At 39.7% G+C, this 20,329-nt stretch overlaps 1 protein-coding gene across 2 annotated transcripts; it reads right to left on the bottom strand.

Annotated features, from left to right (window-relative positions):
• Positions 1 to 237: 237 nt before the first annotated feature.
• Positions 238 to 19,963, bottom strand: LOC148645285 (somatostatin receptor type 5-like). 2 transcript variants are annotated; one of them, XM_088612269.1, is made up of 3 exons: positions 19,429 to 19,963; positions 7,837 to 8,975; positions 238 to 3,272 (listed from the first exon to the last, which is right to left on the bottom strand). In XM_088612269.1, exons 2-3 carry the CDS (start codon positions 8,926 to 8,928, stop codon positions 3,189 to 3,191), a joined length of 1,176 nt encoding a protein of 391 aa, XP_088468395.1. In that variant the 5' UTR covers positions 8,929 to 8,975; positions 19,429 to 19,963; the 3' UTR covers positions 238 to 3,188. The 2 variants fall into 2 exon arrangements, with proteins under 2 accessions (XP_088468395.1, XP_088468396.1); XM_088612270.1 differs by lacking the exon at positions 19,429 to 19,963 and adding an exon at positions 19,073 to 19,203.
• Between the last annotated feature and the right edge of the window lie 366 nt (positions 19,964 to 20,329).

The following is a 20,329-nucleotide window of genomic DNA, read 5'->3' as shown; positions in this document are numbered from 1 at the left end:
GTGCATACCTTTTGAATTAGGCTGTAGCTCAAAGGTCATGTATCTCTATAACAAATGTGATTATTTTGTGTATTTTTAATGCTAGTCATCAGCAAACTTGAAAGACTATCCATAAAAACTTCGACAACAACTGAATAGCTTTAAGAACAGGGTACAAAAGTTTTTTTGTATTTACCTTGTGGAAGGCTTGGGAAAGAAGGAAGCATGGATGACAAAAATATAAGACAATGTCAGAGGTTGTTTTTTGTTTTAGCACATTTTTATTGAAGGTAAAATGTAAATATCATAATATTCATTTTCAGTATAGAATTCTTTTCAGGTTCATAGCATTTACAGTGTAAATGAATAAAACACGCATGAGTGTGTAGCTGTACAATCCAAGATTAGCTTTTTTTTCCATTTGGCACATACAGTAAGGGACAAAAACAATGAACATGTGGAAACTGACTGGCTCTGATAATTAACAAGCGTACAGTCATTAGCTTTGTTGTCATTCTCATAATTTTATGTAAGCTGACACATTGCCGTCACAACACAATAAAATGTAGTCTGTGATAGCATTCGTGCTTCAACACAACACCAAAAACTGCACAAGGAGACACTAGATACTAGAGTCTAGTATTTAATAACGCAAACCTATACAAGAAGAGCAATATCTCATAAAATCTAATTTATTAACACATTGAACTGTACAATATTTTTAATAGGTAAGAGAAAATGCATGATTACATTTGAACAATTCATTTGATTCACATTTAGTAAAAAAGTAAATACATTCTCATTTATTCCCTTTTAAGTTCTGCAAATAGGAGCCACCTTCAGAACAGGTGGTTTGGCACTAAATTTGTTTTTTAATTGAAACAATTGCAGACACTACTAGGCTTTGGCATGACCACTGTGGCGATTATCTTTTAACCACGTTTCTCTTTCAGAAGTTAAAGATATGCCATTTTTTTAGATGGTAGAATCAAATGAGTTGACAATCAGCTTAGTAAGGAAAATGACCTTTGCAACTCCGCAACTTCACAATATGTCTGGGAACTGTTTGGGAATAATGTCTAAACCAGGGGGTTGCCTATCAAATAATGGAAAGATGAGAGGTATTTAAGGAAGGTGTGATGGATAGGATTTTAAGATGGTTGGAGGCCAAAAATATCCATCCATCCATTTTCTAAAATGCTTTACTCAGTACAGGGTCACTGGGGAGCCGAAGCCTAAGATGGCAAGCAACAGGCACAAGGTAGGGTACACTCTGGGTGGGACACCAGTCCATTGCAAGGCCCACATATACACAGACATGCACACACTCACACCGGGGACAACTTTCCCAGAAGCCAAAGAACCTACCAGAATGTCTTTGTACTTTGGGAGGAAACCGGAGCACCCGGAGGAAACCCTCACAAACTTGGGGAGAGCACACCAAGCAGATAGCACCCCAGAATCGAGCCCAGGACCAAACACCGCATGGCAGCAATGCTAACCACTGCTGGCCACTGTACCACCCAACGAAAAATATTTCTAGAAAAAATGAAAACAGAAAAATAAATACTTTATTTGACCCTATAAAGGATAAGAAAACTGCAATCTTTTTGCTTCAAAAGTACTGTTTCTGTTAACGGTGTTATTTAACATATGTTTCGTAGGAGATCGAATTGTTGTCTCACACGTCTGCTCTCCTACATATAAGCACTCCCTGGGTGCCTACAACTCTGCGCACATCTTTTCTAGCCCCACTCCCTCCACCCCAACTTCACCCATGTAGCTGCCTCCCTGGTTCATTCCTCGTAAGTGTGGGTTGTTGTGACAGCCGTAATCATCAACCTCACCTGTCATTTCATCAGCCAGGCATGTTAATCCCAAAGTAGTACATTTGCTTTCCCTTTACACACTGTTATTAGAATTTGACCAAACTACTGAATAGTAATAACACATGCTTCACAAGTTTCATATTCTTCACTTTGCAGGGAGTTTAGAGTGTTCCATCAGGGCCAAATTACTTGATTTTTTTTGCTCTCTTTGACTTTATGTTTTGACATTTCTGAAATATAACCAAAACATGACAAGGGTCTTATTATAAAGAATTCCCCCTCATACCAGAGCAGTTGTGAACACACCAGCCACTTCAGTGCCTTAGGTAGGAAGCTAACTGAATCAATGTATTAGGATTATCGTGAACAGCATATCCCAATCTCATTTTTCTCAATCTTGTAGGTAAACTGGATGTTCCCCAAAATCATATATACTGTACATGCATATATAAAAATAACTACATTTATCGATCATCAAAATGCAACACAAATATTTTAAGCATATTTCTATTGAGATTGTCTTTTTTAAAACACTACCAATTGTACTGCAAAGTTCCAAAAGTAGTATCACAATGAGACAGAAGATGGAGTTGTGGGAGGTTTTAAAAAAATCACTAAAGACGTGTTTGACAAATGCAAGGTAACACTTGATTGGTACCTGAAAGATATGCCTTATCCGTTAATTCCTGATTAACAGGATTTTTAAAAATATTTCTCAAATGCTACCTATAAAAAATTATGTTTGGAAACATTTAGAACAAATTCTACTACTACTAAGCGTAATATCTCCATATAGAGAAAAGCACGGTTTCACTGATTAAGTTTAGCATATGGTCCATCTATCCTCTGTAGATTACTAGATGTGATGACTTTTGGCACAATAGTCATATACAAAGGATTTTAAAATGTCACAGTTGCTAAATCTACATTTCACATTATAGTTCATCAGTGAATGGCAATTAACTTCTCTCAGAGTTTTTGCTTAACTGTCCTTTTTTCAAAAGGAAAGAGCCGACCCTTAAAAAAGTATTTTTCCCAACAACATCAAATGTAACTGTTACATCACTTACTGAAAACTCTATCTCATGTCTTCCACACTGTACAGTAGCATCATTGTTCAGTCATTGAGTAGCTACAGAAATTAGGATGCAATGTGGAGCTCCAGCATGCTGACACTGCGTCCCAAGGTAAAGGCATTGTCCACACGTCACCACCACCAACAGCCCTTAAACTCGGGAGGGAGTGACCTCTGACAGAGGTCAGGGGTCACCAGGGCAGGCTGGTGACCAGATACCCTAATGAAAGAAGCTGGTGGGGGAGTATGGAGGGGCAGGGGCAGACTTCTGTTCAGCGGGCATCAAGTAACAGAGGGTTCCCTGTTTATAACGTTGATTGTCCAATCACACCAGGTGCTGTGGGCTGATCCTCGACCAAAGAGTTACAGCAGGCCTCCAAAAGGACACCCTAGAAAAAAACGACACCTGTTCAGTACCCCCCAGATTGCACTACTGGGAACTAGACTCTCGATACAAAAAAATATGTTATTTCATGTTCAACGTTTCAATACGTAACAAAATAACAGTGCACCAGGTATGCCAAACACGAGTAAGCCATAAGATGTAAGATGGAAAAGAAAACATGTCCAATACATACTTAATGCTTATTTCAATCAAGACAGATTAATGCTCTGTGGTTACACCTCAGATCTGCCCCCAAGACCCTGGCTCAGAGGACTGGAAATGGATCTCCAAGGTTATTTTGAACAGTCGGGAGGGTCTGGACTCGTAATTCTGAAATGATTTTCTTCACTGGCCGTGCCAAAATATCAACTCCCCTGCTTACTTCTCAGCTTTGCATCAGCTGCATGAAACTAGGGTCCTTTTTTAACTAAATACTATTTTCTTTCTGCAAAGATGAGAAAACCTCCCAGCTTTTCCTGTTATTCAAGACCACGCAGACTTGTCTCATGACATTTCCTGAACGATATGAAGAACAAAGATTCCAAGCCTCTTGGTAATTAAGTAAAAACATCAGGTGAGAGAGTAAACGCGCCAAGACCCCTTCAAATTATTGGAAGGGGCTGTGAGATTTTCAATAGTCTACATTCCCTCAGTAGTGATTAGCAAATTGTTGTGAGTCTGAGAGTTATGGCTTTGTGGATAGTTTCTGGGCAAGACTTTGTTTGTCTGGGAGAAATGGCTTACATGCACAGAAGAGGTTGAGTAAGACACCCCAAAGGACAGCATTTAGCAACTCTGCCTTCAAAACAAATTGCAAGATGAGAGGTCGCATGACCTATTTCCGAGGAATCTCTACGTTGGTACTGTCTCAGTACCCAGTAGAAAACATTTGACTTTACCTACAGGCCACTGTCCTTTGAATTATATTAAATAGAGTCCAATGATGTCTTACAGGCACATAAGGAATCAGCAACCATCATACCTACAGGACGGTTTTAAAGTAAAAAATCTACAAATCTAGGTGTTATCCTTGATCAAGATTCGTCCCTTGAATAACAGGGACTTCATCTAAGAAACATCACCAGATTAAACATATTATTTCTCTAACACTTTTGTAAGCTCAAGGCTCGGTTTTTGTGATGAACTTTTCTGACACATCTAGTCATATGATTTAATGTCTACAACTTGGAAAGTACTTTACTGCCAAACTTTGGAGACGAGCCATGCGATTTCAACATATTTTCCCTGTATTGGCAAACCTCTATCGGCGTCTTGTTTTACTCAAGATTTTAAATCTAGCTCAGGATGTACAAAGCTCTGTTTGACTGCAGCTCACATATAGTACCTAAAGGTCCTGTTGATTCCATATCCCTCCAATCACTCTCTAAGCCAGGTCACAGAATGCAGCGTGGCGTAGTGTTCCAAAAATGCACAGAAAAAATTAAGGCTGTCCAAGTATTTTCTTATAAAGCCCCACAAAAATATGGTTGTATGTGTCATCGTTTACCAGTTCTAAAGAAGGCTCCTTCGGCTGCTCTTTTTAAACTTAAGATGAAAATATTTTTAAATCTTTTAAAACCTTGCAAACGATACGCAGTGCTTTTTCGTATGGTTATTTGTTTTTTGTCGTTATTTGTTTGCATGGTTACTTTTGCATCGCCTTCTCCACTTCCTGTTTTTATTCTTTTGTTCAGCATTTTAGAGGCCGTTTTCTCTAAAGGAATATAACAATAAAGACAGGGAAGGGACAAAAATGAATACCTTTTTATGTATAAAAATTAAGGAAAGATTAATTAATTAAGAATGTTTAGCATTGGTGATAACGTTCTCTGAATTAGTATCTTGCCTTGACTCAAAGAAAGGTCATGAATTAAGTGGCTTATATAAAACCCACAATATTTACCTTGAGAGTTTTTCATTTTGCCCATCATAATGTCTTTTATCTGATTAAAAATACACAACAGCCTGCGTGTAGTGAAGTGCAAGTCCAACATGTACTGAAACATTGAAGCACAAAATTGTTGAATGTATTTTGTAAACAAAAGTTGTTCATGTTATTACCTTAACATAGAGGTTACATACCGTAGTATTGTATTGTACTATTTTATATAATTGTACAGAAACAGACTTCTACACATCTTTTTAATAATGTACTAGGTTTTTTATGCCACCACAGAAAACAAAAAATCTAATTTAAAAAGAACTGTAAGTAGATTTTTTCTCTCCCTAAAAAACAACCAACAAGATACAAACCAATATCTAGATATTCATCTTGGTACACTTTGACTTTGCTGCTAAATTGTTATATTTACTGCAAATATAGAGAGAATCTTTACAAAAGCAAGAAATGGGTATAGAAACCCACAGAGCATTTGTCGTGACTAGTGCCTCAAAGCATAAAGGGTTTTATGGAGATTCATTGTTTTTAAGCAGAAACACTTAAAACTGAGTCCATGGGGATTTTTACTTTAGGTGTATCAGTTTCCTTCGAGAGATAACCTAGCTGGCATGACCGGGGTTTTCGAACTGTCACTGTATTTGTGTGTGCATGCGTGTGTGTCCTCGATGGACTGCCATCCCATCCAGAGTGAAGTACTGCCCATCGCCTTACTCTTCTTACTTTCTGGGGTGGGTTCTGGCTTTACCAAGAGTAACCACCATGGGAGTCTGATTAACACCACTAAGTACATTCAGTCAGCTTTCACAGTGCAGCGGAAGTATTTGTTTTATGCCAAGACTGGGCACGCATAGTGACCAACGCATTCATGTGATTGCTGCCCCTCAGGGTTTGTTTCATGCTTTTAATGTTGCTTGAGGGGGAACTGCAACACTATTTTTATATTCTGGGGTGAGAAAGAACCGGCATTGATGAGTGCAGGTCCAACCACAATGAAAGTAAAATGTACCCACTAACGTGTAAAACCTCCGATTTACATCACAAAATAGATGACATTTCCAGGTCTGTGCAGCGTCTTATTGCCGTCATTGTCTGCGAACGAGGCAAGAAAACGGCCGGGAAGGTGAAGCAGGCTTGTGAACACATCACTTTTAATCCAATAGAAACCGATAAAAAAAGTTGAAACCGTCTCTTAAAGTGGAGTTATGGTACCGTTTCGGTTAGTGATTCAGATTTCATTTGCTTGCATACAGTAATTATTAAATATTTTACTTGCATTGTGATTCACAGAGCATTATTATTAAGAACAGAAGAAAGACTAATTATATTACATTTGTCATTATATTGTCATTTGTTATTATATTACATTTGTTTTATCCCCACTGGGGATTCTTAATGAAGATAGAAAATGGGAACGGTTCCTCTATGATCAATTCTTTCCAAACCTTTTCTCAATACAAACTTTCCTCTACCTTTTCTATTGCTAGATACAATGTAACTCAAATGAAAAAGAAAAACTATTAACTTAATTTTAATTTAACTATTAATTTTATTTAAGTGGAAAATGATTCACTTAAATGTTCTTTTCCACGCTTAAATGAATTCCTGCTACATGTTCAGTAATTAAGACTATGCATATTTCTAATCCTTTAGAAAACCAGGGGTAAAGTTTGCTCTGGATCATACAGCTTTAAGAATAATATCATTTATTATCATAATAACATCCTTAATGATTATATTGTTCAGGACAAAATGATAACGAACATAAATTGTGCATTAATAACCTCTGAAATAAGTCACAGCATACAGTACATATGCAATGTCTTTTTATATAATGGATGTGCACTGGATTGTTCACATACTGTAACTATACATCTTTACACATATCTTATAACAATAACATTAAGACATTTAGGAGATCCCTTAATCCAAAGAAATGCACATTACAACATATAGATTTTTATCATTCTTCTGAGCAACAAGCGGATCGGGACAGAGTCAGCTGTTCTGCGTTCACTGTACCGGTCTGTGGTGGCGAAGTGCTGAGTTTAAAGACAAAGCTCTCGGTTGACCAGTCGATCCCTGTCCTCACCTATGGTCATGAGCTGTGGCTAACGACCGAAAGAACGAGATTGCAGATACGAGCGGCAGAAATGCAGGGCTGCTGGGCTGACTCTCTGTGACAGGGATAGAAGCTCAACAATCCGGGAGAGCCTCAGAGCAGTGTCCCTGCTCCTCCTGGTCGAGGGCTGCCAGTTCAGGTGGCTTGGGCATCTTATAAGGATGCCCCCTCGGTCGGCTCCTACTGGAGCTGTTCTGGGCACGTCCCACTGGGTGGAGACCCCGTGGGAGACCCAGGACACACTGGAGGGATTATGTCTCTCGGCTGGCTTGGGAGCATCTGGGGATCCCCCAGGAGGAGCTGGAATCAGTTGCTGGGGACAGGGAAGTCTGGGCTGATCAACTCGGCTTGCTGCAGCCATGGCCCTCACCAGGAAAAGCGGAGTGAAAATGGATGGAAGGACGAATGGATGCTTCTGCGCATTTCTCTCTCTTTAGACGTTGAGTCGTTTTCTTGTGCTTAATTTCAGTGAGATCATCATTTGTTTTGTATAACACTTCTGGCACCCAATCACAAGCCTCTCCTTGTACAACAACCCCATTTTCATACCTTGCTCGTCTGCATGTGCCCGTTGAAGTCGTTGTTTCTGTGAGAGAGGAACGAGTCGTGGAAGGTTGTCTTTTCCGTCCGGGGTAGGCTCGGGTCACCGTCTTCGACCCCGTTGCCTTTGTAAATGCACAGGACCTTCCGGAAACTCTGCTTGAAGTTGTCGGAGAGAAAGCCATAGAGTAAGGGGTTGGCGCAGCTGTTGGCGTAGGACAGTATCACCACAAAGAAATAGATCCCAGCCATGACATTGTTCTCGGGCACAATGAAGACCAGGTTGACCATGTTGAGGATGTAAAAAGGGAGCCAGCAGCAGACGAACACGACGACGATGATGACCACCATTCTGGTGACTTTCCTCTCGGACTTCCTCCGCTTGGTGAAACCAGCCCGCACGCCTGAGGACTTCACCTTGACCACGATCAGCAGGTAGCACAGACAAATCACTAGCAAAGGCCCAAAAAAGCCCAAAACAGACGTGTAGATGATAAAGGTGGTAGACCACACCGCATTGGGGTCGGGCCAGTTGATGTTGCAGGTGTTGAGCCCGTCTTGGACGTCAGAGAAAATGATCACCGGCAGCACCACGAGAAAAGACAGGATCCACACGCTGGCGTTGATCACTTTGGCAACCCTGGGCCGCCGCCACTTGGTGGACTTGATGGGATGCACGACCGCCAGGTAGCGGTCGATGCTCATGACGGTCAGGCAGAAGATGCTGGTGAACTGGTTGATCGCGTCCACCGTCATGACCAGCCTGCACAGGAAGGACCCGAAGGGCCAGTAGGAGAGCACATTCTGCGTGGTGAGGAAGGGTAACCCCAGCATGAAGAGCTCGTCGGCCACAGCCAGGTTGAGAATGTAAATGTTGGTGACAGTCTTCATCTTAGTGTACCGAAGGACCACATAAATGGCCAACGTGTTCCCGGTGAGTCCAATGGTGAACACTGTCAAGTAGATGATAGGGATCAGGACTGTGCTAATGCCATCTAAAGGCACAGACTGAATTGTGCCATTCTTAGAGATATTTGTGAGCAGGGTCTGGTTGAACGCTTCAGGGCTGACTGCCCAAGCAGAGTTTCCGGCAAGATCCATTCTGGCACACAGTTGCGTTTCAAAGTTTCTCGGTCAGCACAAGATTTCTGAAAATACAATTCAGAGAATGCAGAGTTAGTTATATTTCAAATCTCTGCCTTCACAGTACACAGTAAATGAGTCCATCCACACACAGATAAGGAGATATATGGAAACCTGTGACAAAACCCTTGTATGTTTATGTTGCCATAACATTTCTCCCCTCTAGACAATGTGGTGAAGCCATACACATCAAAGGATATTACTTAACAGCTGTGATATATGTGAGTTAGACTTTATTTAAAATAGTGTACAACTTTATTAACTGCATTACAAAATATGTATTGCTGCTGTGGCATCTGCCCAAAGAAGAGCAACCAGAGGCTTTGCCAAGATGAGATGAAATGTCCGACACTGACAGACTGAAAGAGTCTTGAACAGAGAGGACTGTGAGGGGACATGAATCAAGTAATCAAAATCCTCAAAATCCCTGACAGTCAGTCCAACAGATGTCTTCATGTTTTACATAAAGAGTTGTGGGTATGTAGAACCACATGCTATAATAAAGGCTCTCTGTTAAAGCTGAAACCCAGGCTTCTTAAACAAAAACTGCTGGAACAGATCCTCAAATTAGATACTAGCTATCATATGATCTTGATAATCTGCTCAAAATTACAGTATAATCTTCCTTATAACAACCAGTTACAACACAGGGCTAATGCTAACGTAAAACAGAATTATAGACTTCTGGTGCTAGAGAGGTAGACCAGGAATTATGATACAGTAACTGATCTGCTTCAAGCCTTGTCCTCACATTATATTATACATGTATCCTTTTATTTTTCCCTGGGCTTAATGTACAGTAATATCTCTGTTTTTTACCTTCATCCAGTACACAGATCCTCACTGCAGAAAAATGCCAGTTCAAAGGAGCTGAAAAACCCTTCAAGAAATCCTTAGATTTACAGTGGTAATGTGTGTATCGTCAGGAGTGACCCTACACTGGATTTTATGTGAGGAGTATGTGATTTTAAAGTAAATAGACAAATGCTGTTACCTACTAGTGCACGAAGGGGAGGAAGTAAGTAAATGATTGCAAATTCAGTTTTAATTGAGTCATTTTCAATTACCGCTCTTTTAAATACAAAACAAAATTTTGAAATGCACTTATTTCCCAGCTCACTGAATACGTCACTATTGCCAAAAGGATCATCAAAAGCTTTTACATACAAAACATTTGTAACCGTGATTCGACTAGAATTTCTTGTGTATTTAGGGATGTTTATCAAAGCACCTAGCTGTAATGCGTCCCTACTGTATGTGTTTTGAACTTTGATCTTTGGTTTTGGAGTTCTGATCGGTGACGCGCTGCTGAGGCCCATTGGAGCTGCTGATCCTTCTACAAGCAAAGCCAGAAAGTTGATGATGAGCGACTAGCAAAATAGGGGCAAACTCACAGTCAAGAGTGTATTGATTTGAGGGCTCTTAACACAATTGCTGACTGATATTTCCAGCTTTTAATTATCACACGCCAAAAGGATTAGTGGCTCCTGTAGCTGATAACATGCTGTGTGCCTGTGCAGTCTGGAAAGTAAACTAGCGTATTCTTTAAAGCAGGTTTTTGAATTGTTGGTATGGATTCCCGTCTCACTAAGCTTGGATAATGTATTATTTGTTATTTCTTGTTAACCATGATTGCTGCAAAGCCACACTTCAATTAAATGCATTTTTCATGGACATGTATGCTTAATTGGAAAAGGTAATATTCAATAACTTGAGCCGAGACTTAACTGGTATAGAAAACTCTCTCTCTAATATTCACATTGCAATGCTATGATACAGTAAGGGCACATTTAATGCTACACGCAAACATGCAGAAAATGAAGCCTTTGTGTTCTTGTGATCACAGAGACATTTTAAAACCAAGGATTTGTACCAAAACCTTTGTATTTGCCTCTTGTGGCAGACATCCAGTGGCAGACATTGGGTGCATGCCAGCTGATAATCGGTAAAGATAGATTTTCAATTTCTTTTTTTTCTGCTCGTTATTTTGAATGGAATTATTCATCAGCTGGCATGCACCCAAGGTCTGCCAATAGTTGCTTTAGTTTAAGGTTACCTAGGGAAACAATAGATAATTCTTCCTAAGCTCTTTCCCTTTCATAAACTAAAAGAAGTCTTTGTACTCTGATATTGATTAGCAATTGGTAAATGATAACTAGAAAACGAAAACCATAGGATTCCAAGCAGTCTCTCAAAAAGACCAGAAAAGATCACTCCAGGACAGAACAGCCAGCAAACTTAAATGCCTTTATGGAGGATGTTTATCCTGAACCACTGCATGTGGTACTGTATGAACTGACTATTTCTTTAGATTTCCAACTCAAAATCCGCTTGTATCACAAAATCCTGAGGAAATTAAACAGAAATTAACAGAGCTTCCACTTTATGGACACTGGCTAAGGAACAGACATGGTAGGAATTGTAAAGAACTATCTAACAGAGGAGTAGTGTGCAGTAATTCATCTTTTTTTCTGTTCGAAAAGAGCGGTGAAGTACCGCCCACACAATTGAACGAACTGGAGAAACATTTCCGAAAGGAGATGGAACTTCTAAAGACTGGGCATGAGGTAGTGTGAAGAGAAGCACTTTGAACCCTGTACCTGAATAGCTTTTTGCAGCAGAACTGCAGAAAATCTTAGGAACAGATGCATTTCTGTATAAAGAATTACATTTAAAAATAGCTAGAATGTCATGCACTTGAAATAAAAAGCACTAGCATCACAGGCCTTTGTGTTTTTAATTGTTAAAAAGTCACCATAGTGACATTTACATGTACTGTATAATGTTTCATCTTCCCTGCAATTGACTGGTGTCCCACCCAGGGTGTACCCTGCCTTGTGCCTGTTGCTTGCTGGGATAGGCTCCAGCTCCCCTGCAACCCTGAACTGGAAGAAGCAGTTAGAAAATGGATGAATCAAAATAATGTTTTCAGTTTGTTTCTGGGCCACTTTATACTAGACGAACACCTGTAGAAAAAGATGGCTCAAAAGGGTATTGGGGGGGGCACCTGTCCTCATAATTACAATGTATTAACTAAAATGTAAATGAAACTGGAATTGAAATAGGACTGTAAAGATGATGTAGATAAAACGTCATTTTATTTCAAAGAGCATGGCGAGCGATGTGAGAATCTAGATTATGATTGTAGCACACGAAACACTGAAGAAATTGGAAAACCCTGCACACACACACACCTGCACTAGACTTTAGTGGAATCTGTCTCTGCTATATCCCTTGCATTTTAGCATTCATCACGATGATGAGACTTGTTAATTAATCTCATGGGGCAGATATAAGGTTCTCAGAACAAGATGAATTGTTTTTTTATGTTGCGTAACAGTTTTTAGGAAACAAAAACTATGTGCATGAAGAAGCTCTTTGCTGATGATGATACTTTATTTATTCCTATTATGTATTAACCCCCTCCTGCCATTGCTTTGGTTTTCTTAACCTGTTTTAGGGACCATTACATTTTAGAGAAAAATGAGCCCCATTATCCACAACTGGATGCCTACCAACCATTTAAGGTTAAACTGATTATGATATTGCATAGAGGGAAGACTTTCCAAAGATTATCCTATCCTTGAAGAAAAGAGTGTAAGAGGAATAGGAACTGAAAGCACAAAATTACCCACACTCCCTAACTGGTACTGGATATTTTTTATGAGCACAGTAGTTGTTCAGAATGAGCATAAGTACTTCCTAGAGACACATTGGAAACACATTGTTAAAGTATTGTTATAATATATTACTGTATATGGCTCATAAATTGAATAAATACTGCAACATGCATCATTTGACTCTCAAAATATAGGTAAGTAGCAATTTGTTTAGTAAATATGTTATGCTACACCAGGACAAGAAGTGAGGGAGCAGTGAAAATGAGACCTGATGGAACTGAGGTTGTTTCAGACACCTTTATTGCTTAACTAGCTTGTAAAGTTTTATTTTTTGCATATAGTCATAGCAACTGGACAGAAAGAACTCAGTTTTGTTTACTGAAAGCCTACTAATTATTGCTCTGATAAGATTCATAAGTACCATACTGTCATTTTATCAACTATCCAGATGGTTAATTTACCATCATAGCTTTCTAATCTTAAAGCACTGAAACAACGACCATGTACAGTACTCAGACTTTTTTCGGCTCACAGTTAATGATCTCATTCTTTTCTATCAGGCTCCACATCTGTTCCATAAAGCTTGCATTGAATCGGGAAGCAGGATCCCAGAGTAGAAATGCTCTTTTTACTTGTCCACAACACATTGATCCATCAAGTTTCAGACTTGATGTTGTTTCATTCTCTGTTCTTAATTTCTCCTTCAGCAAACCTGCTCTTTCAGAAGGTTACCAATGAATATTAATTTCATTAGACTAGCCTAGTAGGACACCTAGGTTGATAATCAGGGTGATAACACTAATATTTAAAAAAACAGGATTTATTTCAATACCAGGGACGAACATGCGGAGTTAAAGAGATTCAGCTAAACTGACAAGAAATTAAATGCACAATTTATTCTACAGTATGTTGAAAACTTCTGTTTTCTTGCTGTACAATGGAATTTGGAGAGGGTTAGGCCAATATTCCTTTTAAATGTTACAAAAAACTCAAATTAATCCGTTCAGAGTTCTGACAGTTTTTTTTTTCACAAAATTCATTTACAGTTTGCTGAGGACGTTCTCAAGACAACTGCATTTCAAAGTGGATCAAGGAATGAGTCTACAAGCTAGAAAATGGGATTAGGCTCTTGGCTGCTTCTCTAAACTTGGAGACACTGAGGCAATTGCCATGTCTGGTTTTACATTGTTGGGCTGTTAATTTGGTGTGGTTTAGTGTCATTGTCTGGGTTACTCAGGCTTTGAAAATTCAGAAACCACAGTGTACCCCAATAAAGGGACAGATCTTCTCACTTCATTGAGGACTCTTTTGGAAATAGTTTAGCCTTTATTGCTGAGCTGTGAACAGAGACGGCAAACAAGGAGCTGTCATGCCACTGCAAATAGGTAAGCAGCATTTTATTGCGGGTCTAAACACCCATCCTCCCTGCTGAAGAGTTATTTAATTTCCCTGCAGTCAAATTCCAATACCTACACAAAGGTCAAAGTGGGGTTATCACGTTATTGATTCCATGGAAAATTAATCCTGTATTTCCTTGAAGGATTGAGAAATCCTAACACAATCGCCTAAGGGGAATCACTGTTTTCCAAACAGAGAGCACAATTTCTGACAGCTACTGTAATTGTGTTTGTCAGATTTCTACCTAACACTTGGTAGCACTGTTTTTTAATTCACGTCTGCAAGTGGGTGGCAGTAGTGCCACTGTGGCAGGCCAGCTGACATGCCACTAGAGGTCATTAGGGCATTAGAGGTCGTTATGTCTGTAAATAGGCTCACTGGTGGTACACTGATTGTTTTATTAGGTTATTGGCAAGGGGGTAGAGAGTCACATTCTCACATGGAGTTAATTTAGATGAGTTTGGTATATAAAGGTACTCGAGGCAGTATCTTGTGTAACTGGTTTCTATTTTTTTTTTTTAATTATTAATGGAGAAGAGTTGGCTTAATAAAGACTCCTGTTTGTGGTAGTTATTGTGCATTGTGGTTTTCATATGCTCACAATGGAAGCCTGTCAATGTTATATATCAGGGATTGTTAATCAGGTTTAAGGCTCAGGCCAGTTAAACTGCACCTAAAAATGCTTAAGAGGAGCCTAGTTATCGGTTATTCTTGAGTGGTATATCCTCTTTCATCTGGCATTTTTTATTTTCTAGAGATGTATGCATGGGTATATACTTTATATCTGAATGGTATTTAATGCAACCTGTGTGGAAGTACATATAAAGCTGAGAACAGAAGGCACTTCTTTACCCAGCCACAGTGTTGAAGACAATCTTGTAAAAAGTCAGAGATGACTTTGATCAATTAACTATCAAACAGGCTAGATGGGGTGAATGGGCCCCCTGTTTGTAATATTTCTTATGTTCTTAGCAGCCTCCAAATGTATTCATTCAAAAGTGTGTATTTAGTGTTGTTTGACTGAGGCAAGTTGAAATCTATACATGCTCTTCTTTAAAACATCGGTTCATATTACCAGTAATTAATATGACAATCTTCAGAAGGGGGAGCCTTTTAATACCCCCTTGAGCACTTTAAGAGGGTGTTTGACCACTCCTCCGAGCAGAACCTCTTCAGTTCTACCAGATGTGGTCTGTACTAGAGGTCTGCTGTCTCCAGCTCATTCCATAAATGTTCCTTTAGAAACTCTGATGGCCGACCTAGAACACTGATGCTCTCTTAACATTTTGGTTATTGACTTAGATGCACATTGCCAATATGCAATCCAGGCTCAGTTTCTCGATACGGGTTTTTGACTAAAACACCCCCAATAACTTTGTAAAACAATTTCTAACTAAGACAGGGGATGCAAATAAACCCCAATTTGGTTCTGCACAGGAAGTTGATTTTTTTTTTGTTACATGAGCTTCACTCTTGTTGTGTTAATCATACTTGGGGTGAGACTGTCCCAGAATGCTGCCATGAAACTCTGCCACAATCACACCAGTCATGGGAGGGGAGTGACCAGGGGGACACCTGGTTTCTGTATCCTCCCACCATCACATTATGTCTGGATAATAGATCCCACAGATGAAAAATGGGGTGTTTTACAGAATTTGAACAGCTGTGTTGTTGAGGCCATAAATGTTTCATTATAGATCTTTGCAAAACTGCATCCCCCATGATGATCTGGAAGCAAGTCTTTTGCTTCTGTGTTCAGCCCTTTTTAATAACCCAATCGAGGTTGCTTGTGAAAGCTCTTTTAAGCTTTCAAGGCTCTGAGAAACTACTGCATCACAAAGCATTAGAGGATTTCATTTTATTTTTTTATATGTTGAAAACTTGTTATTTTCACCTGCATTTATTTGCTAAATCATCTTTAGGGTACAATTCATCAACAGTATGAATAAATGTGGAGTCTATTGTACCATCAGTTGTTTTACACTTTTGGAAATATTGGTAAAAAGGCCTTTCAGGTTTTTCAATATACATTTCTGAGTACTATAATCTACTAATCTCACTGTCAAACATTTGCTTTCTCCAGAGGAAAATCTAGATTAGATACAGTAGCTGAAGGCCAACAAAAAGGAGGCCAGACTATTGACAGAAAATAGCATTGTCATAGAGCAAAGGGAAGCTGGTGTGACCTTCTAGGGAGAAGATGCAGGTGAGCTGAAGAATCCATCAGCCAACTCTGTTGCAAAAATATTGAGATTTATATCAGTGGTCGTGGAGCCATGTTATCAGTCAAAGTACTGCTGTCACACATGTATATTGTCTATTGTGAATAGAAACATTCCAGCAAGAAAAACAAAAACAAAAGAGCGCTCAGCTACAAATCATTGCACTTGGTGGAAGCTGTTCTCGAAGCACTGAGCTTAGCTTTGTCATCTGTTGGTTCATCAGATAAAGCAATTCTTTCCTACAATATGGGCGAGTATGGACAACCAATATAAAAGACTACATGGGTCTCTTAATTTAACACACTTGCTTCCAGTTATAATTATGATATAAACTATAATTGCCTGAAATAAAAGCACTTACTTTGAAAAATCTGCAGATTTTCAGTCATCTAAAGTGGCTTTCTGAGATGAGAACTGGATGTTACAGTACATTGAATTCTGGATTTTTGTTGTTTTCCTGACAGCTGTATTGTAGTGCTGCATATTTTGCAGACAGTGAATTTTAGCTTTAAGGATTAGAAACGTACAATACTGTAGGAGAGTGTGAGATGTGTTAGTGTCAAGTAATGGGAAGGCAGTTTTTGAGATGCTTGCTTTGTGCTTTAGAGTGGACTGAGCTGAAAGGCAATGTTTTCATTTGAATACTGTACATCTCTAGCACTACATACTGTAGTTCATTTGCCTCTTGCTCCTCACTGGCATGTGAGAAATGTGAATTGATCTCATATTAATAATTCATGTTTTCCAGCTGCTTTTTGACCCCAAAATGTCATCCTGGCATGGGTTTTTCAAGGCCAGCTTCCAAGAATCTCATTGCTTAACTAGCGTGAAAGCAAACACACCCATTCACCTATATTCTCTCACGTTAGATTCCAGATTCGGATACGTTTGTGTTATCTGATCTTTTAATCTGCTTCTCAGCATACAACGTTTGTGATATCTGAATATCTGAAAATAGATCTGAAACATGATGTTGTCCTTGCTAGGGGGTGTGCATCTTCCATCAGAAAGCCCCTTTGCCTTAACATTGGATCTCAAGACGGACTTTTCCGGATTACCGATCTGACAAATGGTGGATGGAGGCGAACAAAAGGAATAAAAATATAGAATATTACGCTTTCTTCATCGTACACTGCGCATTTCCCCAAAAGCAAACAAGCATCCCAGATTTCAGCTCCTGCTTTAACAAAACCCTGGAGCTTGGAAAACGTGACGGGATCTAACTGCTATACCTTGGGGGGGATCACTTTTATTCACAGAGAAATATGGCAAAGGAAAACATTTCAGATGTCTGGGTCGTGCAAAACATGAAGATCTTGGTTGTTATTATCAACTGCAGAAATATTACAAGGTACGCTGGCACTCCAGACAGTGTACTCCAACATGCCAATATTTCCCTCGGGAACTAAAAAATGCATCAGCCTCTCAATTTCTCCCAATTTAAACATTTGGCCAATTTCCATAAGTGAGGTAATTGCAGGATTTTATGCATGGATAGATCCATTTATATAGTCTTCCAATGCCCCGGACTGTCAAGTATGGTTTTCGTTTTAAGTGCGTGAGTCAGGACTTGAGGATGAGGAATTTAAGGTCTGCAACTAACCTCCCCTTCAGCCCAGAGTTCGGCGAGACCGCAACACAGTAGCTCATAGCTGCCCATGGGCAAATACAAACACATACTGTACAGTACAAGACACCTTAACTCAAACAGAAAAAAATAGATAAATCGATAGCAACAACTTGTTCCCAGCACTGTTTTAACACCAGTGAAACTGATTTCGTTTGTAAACGTGCATTATGTGGATTATAACGCATGACAAGGACGGAATTTGAGAAACTGACCCATCGCTGCATTATTTCTGTCGTCTTTTTACGTGTTATTTTTTAAAACTATTTCATTTGAAAGACGATGAAAGGCGGCAGCTCGCTGGGAATGGTTGACGGTGCCAGACATCACCGTTTGCTAACAAAATGAAAAGAAAATCACTTCAAAGTTAAAATTAGACGCTATTTCTTTTTTCAAGGCAAGATGAAGAAGACTTGCAACTGAAAGATCCGAGCTGGGGCTAAGCACTTTTATTTACTATTCTGAATGTATCAATGACAAATAAATAGAAGCGTCTTCTGTCGTTTTCAGCAGTGTTTAATTTCATCCTCCCCTGTGTTGTTCGGATAACACAATCACACCTGTTAACAGCTTTATAACGTACACACATAAATAAACATGCGTGAGCCCTATGACAACACACGGCTTGCTCGATCCGAGCGTTTTCAAAACAATACTAATGAACTGTAGCATAGTCGAATTTCATCATAAATGCTCAATTTCAAATGATTGGAATAAGTGACAAATCTAAATTACTTGATCGGAAAGGACATTAAAAGTTTAGCGAAAACCTTTCTGCGACGGTGAAATGTTTGTAGCTAGCCCCCCAGGGCTTTTCTAGAAATGTGCTTTTGCGCAAAAACCTGCCCTGTAGTATGCAATATACAGTATATATATATAGATGTGTGTGTTTGTTTAAAAACCGATAAAGACGGAACTGATAGAATCATTAAGTCACTTACACTTACATTAAGTTACAGTAATGAAATAAAACTCAGACGGAACATGTGAACACTTTTTCTCTGTTATTATCGATGAGAACGTTTACCTTTAACCCAAGGTTTGATACCGACTTCTCACATACAGTATAAGCCAGAGTATATCACTGATTCACGACTGTGCAGCGAGAGCCCGTTTTCAACTACGCAACAGTGAGCAAAGTAAGGCAAAGTCTGCACTAATCTTTCTCACTCTCGGTCTTTTGCACAACCACAGTCACAGTAACGCATCTTTAACACTCGCGAAATGAAACGGACCTTTTCGAGACGAAGCTCCACCGGCAGCGACTTGCATTCTGCCTTGATTCGCCAAGGTCATGTAATGACAGTACGTTTCTGTTTTTTATTACTTTCTGACCTTTATTCATCCCCCCCCAAAATGCCACCTGAAAATTCCTTGAAAAGCATCTTGCAAAGAGGAAAGTGGTATAAAGAACCGCCTGCGAAGAGAGAGTCTCATGTGTCCCTTCTGGTTTCTGGTAACACGGATTCGTCACTGTAAATGACGAAGGTCACGAAAGCTGTGGGAACTTTTCTCTCCTTATCTTCATAGCAAGTCATTTACCAATAAGCTACAGGTCCTACTGCCTGAAAAGTAGCAATGAAAAGCCTACCTTTTTGCTTTCAAATGCTGCCCATAACTTTAGACAGTCCCTTCACCCTGGATGCGCTTGCCGTGGGTACTTTCATACTGTTGATGCTGTCCGGGGTTTTTCTCCAGCAGCTCCTCTACAGAAATGAAACAGCGTGGGGCTCGGTTAAAGGTTGGGGATAACAGGCTGCGAGTATAATCCACCCAACTCAGAACTCTTTACAAGGGGTGTCCAAATTTCCGACAAAACCTGCTGTAGCGCTTCACCTCGCAGTTAACTTTGACTCTGAGGCTGCCGCCTGACTGCGTGTTAATTGATGCTTGGGAATTCTCCGTCCATCTTTTCGCTTATTGTTCGCTTATTTGTTCTAAACATAAATACAAGCTGGATGTGTTGATTGCAAACCGAAACTGCGAAGTTTTCTGCCATGGGAGACTTCTTGTATTGGTGCTGTTAGCCTGTCATCGGCACTTCTGGAGGGGAACTGGTCGCCGCGCTGGTATTTAACACTGTGGAGACGTGACTTTAAGCCGCCCGCGTGATGTTGTTGCTGCGCACCTTTGTAATCACAACACGCAACATTACAGCTTCCCGATCAGGAGCAGGGTACCTGCGCACACATGATCACAACGCAAAGCCCTCAAGAAACGCGTTAGAACCTCTTACTTTTGCTCTTGCTTGGTGCATCCTCATCCTCATTTTCGTATTCCCCAAATGTTCTTAAAGAATAAACCTGATCTTATCGTGAACAACTGTGGCTTTAAAATCTTTTCATCTGAGAGTGTTAATGTTTTTTTTTTCTGTACTGAATAAATACTGTAAATGCACTTGCCTGCAAAACCTGTATAAGAAATACAGTATGTTAAGATGCACTGTGCTGTAGATGCTTTAAACACATGAACAATATTTTCCCTACAGTCGT

This window comes from Lepisosteus platostomus, chromosome 19, assembly GCF_059453375.1.
Source record: "Lepisosteus platostomus isolate fLepPlt1 chromosome 19, fLepPlt1.hap1, whole genome shotgun sequence".
NCBI lineage: Eukaryota > Metazoa > Chordata > Actinopteri > Semionotiformes > Lepisosteidae > Lepisosteus > Lepisosteus platostomus.
The sequence above is the reverse complement of the archived record's forward strand: the minus strand, read 5'-3'. Positions and strand labels throughout refer to the sequence as shown.